Genomic DNA, 4780 nt, shown 5'->3' on the forward strand with positions numbered 1-4780 from the left:
ATTATCTCTGGCTTTGCTTATTGCAATGAGACTTCAATGCATGCTTAGATTTACATATGCATTTATATCTTCTTCTGAATAAGGTTTTCCTGAAAGGCACTATTAGTCAGAGTATGCAGAAACTGGCTTTGTGATACCAGAATCCATAATCCTGATCCATCCTTTCCTGTAAATTATGCTGATTTATAAAAGACTTAATCCTAGAATGACGGTTGTCTGCATGTATGTTTCTTTGTAGCCAGTGAACTGTGAATTAGCAAGATTAAGAAAAAGAGTTGAGCTCCTCTTTTGTTTGTGAGGGTGGTTTGGCTGCTAGAACATGCAAATGGCTTTACAGATCTGCTTTTACATTAATCAGTGTTTAGTCAACAAGGGGCTATATCTCTACTCATGGCTGTTGTCACACTGTGAAGAAATGTCTACTTCCCCAAACTAATATTCCATCTGTGGCACAGCTGCTTTAAATCAGTTACACATGGGTAGATGCTAGCCTCAAAGGGAGTATTCTTACTAGGCATGAAACCTGGGGCCTGCTGCCACTAATTGCAGGCTTTTACTGGCTTCACTGGATATTGGAAAATGACCATACATGCAAAAAGGCTAAGCTCTAGGACTTTAGGACAGTCTGTCTTTTTGCAGCCTTCATAGTTTCTTTTTCTGATAAATAAAGGTGGGGGGATTGATGATGTGTGGTTTCTTCTGCTGCACTCAGAAGTAAGATTGGTGGGGCTGTACCTACAGCGGTCATTTCATTTGAACAGTCAGGCAGTTTTAAAGCAGCTCCTTCCCCTTCACTGCTCATGCCCTGTTGTCCTCTCTGGTTTGGTTCTGAGATGTAGTTTTGGTGTGCACGAACAACACATCCTGCACACTGGAGCTGTGTTCCAGTGCTTGTGGGAACATTAGGGCCTGACCTCACAAGCCTGTATACCCACAAGGTCCCCAAGGGCATACCTAATGTGCATGTGTCCACAAACAATTCTTAACCATCAACAGCTCCCAAGACATCCTGACACACTTTTTGTCCTCCATGACAGGATAAAGAGCATATATGCCTTCCTGTTAGCCCTTGACATCAAGCCCTCAGTCCTTTGAGACTCTGCTGTTCCAGCCTCCTCCATCCATCCTTCTCGTTTGAAATCCTCACCCTTTACCTTCTATGCTGAGCCACATGCTGAACCACTTATTTCTTTTACCGTCTTTTAAAATTATCCCTCTTTTCCTGCTTCTCTTTCTTGCACTGGTGACATCTATGGCCCTTCCACTGTCTCAGGAAACTAATACAGTGTAACCCAGGTCCTCAGGGAAAAGGTGCATCTCATAAATTTGTGGACTAAGAGAGCTAGAAGTGTCTCCAGAAACAGTAAAACTCTGTGGCATTATTGGAAGGTTGCTCCTCCTGAGCACCAGGAGATAAAATAGGATCAGTGAGCAGTGCAGCATTGCAGTCAAGAAAATGAAGGCTGCATTCTTGAAGATGCAACTTTGCACCATACTTTTGGGCTGAAACAGCAGACATTCCTGTTATGGAGAGATTGAAGATACCTTTGGATGGGAGCATAGCACAAAGCCTCCCACTCATTTGTATGCCTGGGTGCCAGGACCACCATGCAGGGCAGTCCGGAGGAGAGCATGCTCTCCAGTGCCACTCCAGTGTGCCTTCTCTTCCTGGCTCTGTCTCAGTACAGCTACAGGGTACATCTAGGGATACCTCTTTGGCCTGCTCTCACCACAGCCACCTTCAACAATCCCATGAGCCAGAGTCCAAACCAGGTAAGTGAATTACTGGTTTATGCACATCTTTGGGTTTGAAGGACAGGCAGTGCACGAGGCTTCTAGTGGAGTCTGGGGTTTGGGCTCAGAGCTGTGGTGAAAAAGCCGTTCGTAATTTTTATGCTTAACAGGGTTGCTGTGCTTTTTTACAGCATAAAAATACCCATTTAGTACCATAAAATTCCCCCAGAGCTGTGAGCTGTCAGAGAAATGTTAGTGTAACTATATTAGAAACTGCCTGCTCTCGATGGCTGCCCAGCTCAGCCCTGGCACCTGCAGTATCTTGTGAGAATATAACTCCCCCACCTTTCCAGACAAAGATCCTGTCTTGTGGCTCCTTCCCTCTCGGGCACAACAGGTTAAGGGCTGATGACGTGACACTACGTGGGGTAAAACTGCAGACCTCGTCCTGTCCCACAAACAGCCAGAGAAATGAGCAGTTTCAGAGTGTTTCTTCTGTTTCAGAGTGCTGAGCAGATGGAGGGGCACAAAGAGCACTCTGTTGTGGTAATGTCCTTTCCTCACAGCAGAAGCACATACCGTTGGAAAGTGCCAGGGTCACCTGCCTTTAGTCTGTGGCTGAATGTGGGCAGAAATGGTGCAGTCCTGCTCCTGAGGCTTCCTCACCCTTTCCCATGCCTCCAGGGATCTTGCCTGGCACTGGATAGTCATGGCAGTGGGGCTGGGGTTTCATAGGAAGACACTTCTCCTCTTCCCCCAGCAGAGGGGGGGGGTGGGTGAAGGCAAACTGTTACATGGGCAGGAGTACCCACCAAGTTGTCCAGCTGGTTGCGTGGTGGCCAAGGAGGGCCATCGCAATGTTGCGCACCGTCTGTGTAGCACAGTAGCTCAGCTGTTTCTCAGTTTGGACAGGCAGTCAAGGGTGGGAGCAGTGTCATGGCAAACACCTACAGGGACATCTCTGTTGTGCTCAGGCCTCATCGGCTGCCCCAGGGCTCTTGGAGCAGCAGAAGGCTCTTGGCCCATTCTCCATTCAGTGCATGCTAAAAATCAACGTGAAGGAGTGATATCCCTCTAGGAGCCTCCTTCCACTCTCAGTGCTCAGCACGAACTTTTTACCCTGCTGTTCACTACCCCCCCCCAGTGCCTGAGGCCTCCCCTTCCCTCCTCACTTGCTGCAGAGGACAGCAGCTCACAGGATACACAGTCTCCTGGGGCACAGCAGGCTGCCAGTAGCCTACCTATTACCCCCTCCTGCTGTGGGGGCTGAGGGGGAGAGGGTGACCCTGCTCAGAGCCCTACTCCATCTGCCCCTCACATGAGCTGGCCATGGCAGAAACAACGGACCCCACTCTGCCCGGACTGAGTCCTTGAGAGCCTGGGGGCTGTCCAGCAATGGCTGCAAACAGTTAGAGGGATGCTGTGGAGTCTCTCAGACATTCAAGGACAGACAGGCTTGCTTTTCTCTCCTCTGCAGGTCCCTCTAATGAAGAGTAGGGCCAGAGGAGCTGCACTTTCCCTTTTCTTTACTTCAGCATGTTGTCTCCATGCTGCTGCAGGCAGTCAGCAGGGTATGCACCAGAAGGCCATGCTGGAGCCTCACAGCTGAGGATGCACTACAGAGGAAAGAGAAGAGAGGGGGAGGACATGGAAGCTGTGGTTGAAAGGCACCCAAAGACAGCTGGCAGCAGTCCTCAGTCTACCTTGATCCAGGCTGGCAGAGCCTCAGGAGCAGCAGGATCTCCAGAGGTCGCAGAAATGGCAACTTTCTGTGGATGGCCCTTTGGCCTTGGTGTTGGGACAGCAGTGAGAGGTTTCAGAGAGGAAGAAGCTTGGCCCTGTGCTGAGGGGAATGGCAGCAAGCTTTGGTGGCTGCTCTGTGGGCCCATGCCAAGCCGTTACCTATCCTTACAGGTCAGTGCAGGAGGACAGCAGAGAACAGACAGTGGCTTTGGGGCCTCTGTTGCTTGCTGCAGACTTTCAGGTGTTGTGACTGCTCCTTTAGTTAGGCTACAGTAGTCAGATTGTTTTGATGTTAGTTTCCCATATGTCCTGTTTGTACTGTTTAGCTACGTTACTTCCTGCAACCCTTTCCCCTGGACTTCCTCCCTAGTTCTCTTCCCCTTACAATTTTAATCTCTCTTAACACTCGCCTCTTCCAGTTCATAAGTTATGGGCATGTTCCTTTCCCCATCCAGCCAATGTCTCTCCTTTTAATAGAGTTTTCCTATTGGAAAGTAAACATCTGCAGTTGGAGAGGGAGCATCCTTGCTTCCAGAAGTCACAGACTTCAGCTCCAGTCATGCTAGAAGTCCCTGTTCTCAGCCTCTGGCTATACCTCCTCCTGTGCAATGTGGGGCTGGGGGTCTGGTCCCTGAAGAACATGTCAGCCTCTGGTGGAAACTCACTGGTGCCATGCAGTCTGCTCACCTGCCTCAGCTACTTTCTGTAGCAGCTGAGCAGCTCAAGTAGGGCTTACCTCCCACTGTTGAGGCCACCATTCCTCTAGCCCCAGGCTCAGGGAGACCCTGGGCTCTCTCTGTAGCTGGAGATGTGGATGGGTGCATCTGCTTTGAGTAGCTGAATCCTGCTCTAGGACTCTGACTTGCCAAAGGTGTCACTTCTGCTGCTTCCAGCTCTTTACATGGTACACACTTTATACCTTCTGATTATACTATGTCAGTAATATGTGCATAACTGATGGAAAAAGGGATTCCAGAGGCTGCTATGTCTTATTATTCTTTGGATTTGTTTATAGTAAATACCTCTCTCATTCCTAGAATTATTGCTGTCATATTTAGTACTGAAATTACATACTAAGTGGTAGAGCAATGTATTTTTACAACATTCAAAAATAACAGGGTACCAGACTTAGGAGATATCGATCTAAATATACTGAGCTGCAATATATTCCAGTCATTCGGTTCTTTATATGTGCCTGTTGCAATAGGACTGAATTCAGGCTGTGATGGGGTCATGGTTTAACCCCAGCTGGCAACTAAGCACCACACAGCTGTTCACTCACTCCCCCCCAGTGGGATGGGGG

General features: G+C 48.8%; 1 protein-coding gene across 1 annotated transcript in view; it reads left to right on the forward strand.

Annotated features, from left to right (window-relative positions):
* Nucleotides 1–1608: 1608 nt before the first annotated feature.
* CALCR (calcitonin receptor) overlaps nucleotides 1609–4780 on the forward strand; it is a 119776-nt gene continuing 116604 nt past the window's right edge. The window contains exon 1 of the mRNA XM_010562536.1: nucleotides 1609–1773. Within this exon, the coding sequence (XP_010560838.1) occupies nucleotides 1609–1773 (165 nt within the window). The remainder of the gene's footprint in view (nucleotides 1774–4780) is intronic.

The sequence above is a fragment of the Haliaeetus leucocephalus genome, unplaced genomic scaffold (genome assembly GCF_000737465.1).
Source record: "Haliaeetus leucocephalus isolate CR32 unplaced genomic scaffold, Haliaeetus_leucocephalus-4.0 Scaffold0, whole genome shotgun sequence".
In the NCBI taxonomy this organism is placed as follows: domain Eukaryota; kingdom Metazoa; phylum Chordata; class Aves; order Accipitriformes; family Accipitridae; genus Haliaeetus; species Haliaeetus leucocephalus.